This window comes from Olea europaea, unplaced genomic scaffold, assembly GCF_002742605.1.
Source record: "Olea europaea var. sylvestris unplaced genomic scaffold, O_europaea_v1 scaffold27962, whole genome shotgun sequence".
Taxonomy (NCBI): Eukaryota; Viridiplantae; Streptophyta; class Magnoliopsida; order Lamiales; family Oleaceae; genus Olea; species Olea europaea.
The window spans coordinates 1-915 of record NW_019246443.1 but is presented as its reverse complement, the minus strand read 5'-3'; the positions used below and the strand labels follow the sequence as shown (position 1 = coordinate 915).

General features: G+C 38.7%; 1 protein-coding gene across 1 annotated transcript; it reads left to right on the top strand.

Moving 5' to 3' along the window:
- Positions 1 to 220: 220 nt before the first annotated feature.
- Positions 221 to 844, top strand: LOC111383959 (the record flags this gene model as incomplete). The annotated part of the gene is made up of 1 exon (XM_023008155.1): positions 221 to 844. A coding segment is annotated over exon 1 (624 nt), but the record flags the coding sequence as incomplete, so codon positions are not given.
- Between the last annotated feature and the right edge of the window lie 71 nt (positions 845 to 915).

Here is a 915-nt window from a genome sequence, read left to right as displayed (position 1 = left end):
ATGCTATCCTATAAATAGGTTTGTCATGTACTCAAATCATATAATTCATATATAAAAAAAAGTTTCTCTCAAAATATCCTTTTGTTCTGTTCTTATTACTGAACTGATCCGGTCTTGATAGAATCTATCCTTATTTCTGCTGCATACTAAAATCACAATCAGAACCAACATTTGGTATCAGAGCACTCCTGATCTTAAAGGCCTGTGAGAAAGAGGAAAAATGGCAAATTCTACTCTAGCTTCAATGCCTATCCCCATAATGTTTGGAGGCGAAAACTATGAGTATTGGTCTGTCAGAATGAGGGCTTTCTTGATGGCACATGATCTATGGGAGATTGTTGAAGAAGGTTATACTCCACAGGAGTTGGATGTAGACCCTACTGTGAATCAAATGAGGCAAGAGAAGGATCGTAGAATAAAAAATATGAAGGCTCTTACCTTCTTGCACTCTTCTGTCACCGAGACAATTTTTCCCAAGACTGTGGCTGTTACAACAGCAAAAGAGGCTTGGGATAAATTACAAGAAGAGTACAAAGGGTCTGAGCAAGTGAGAGCAGTAAGATTGCAAACTTTGAGCAGAGAGTTTGAAAATCTAAGGATGAAGGATGCTGAATCCGTAAAGGACTACTCTTCTAGAGTGGCTAATGTGGTGAATCAGCTTAAATTGAATGGAGAGGACGTACCAGACAAAAGAGTGGTGCAAAAAATGTTGATTACCTTACCCGAAAAGTTTGATGCTGTTACCACGGCTATAGAGCATACAAAGGATCTGTCAAGTCTTTCTTTAACTAAACTTACAGGTGCTTTGTTAGCCTATAAGCAAAGGTTAACGTCAAGATCTGAGGTAACTATTGAAGGAGCTCTTACGGCAAAGTTTAAACCGCAAAGTTCAAGTGAAGGTGGAGGAAAACAACA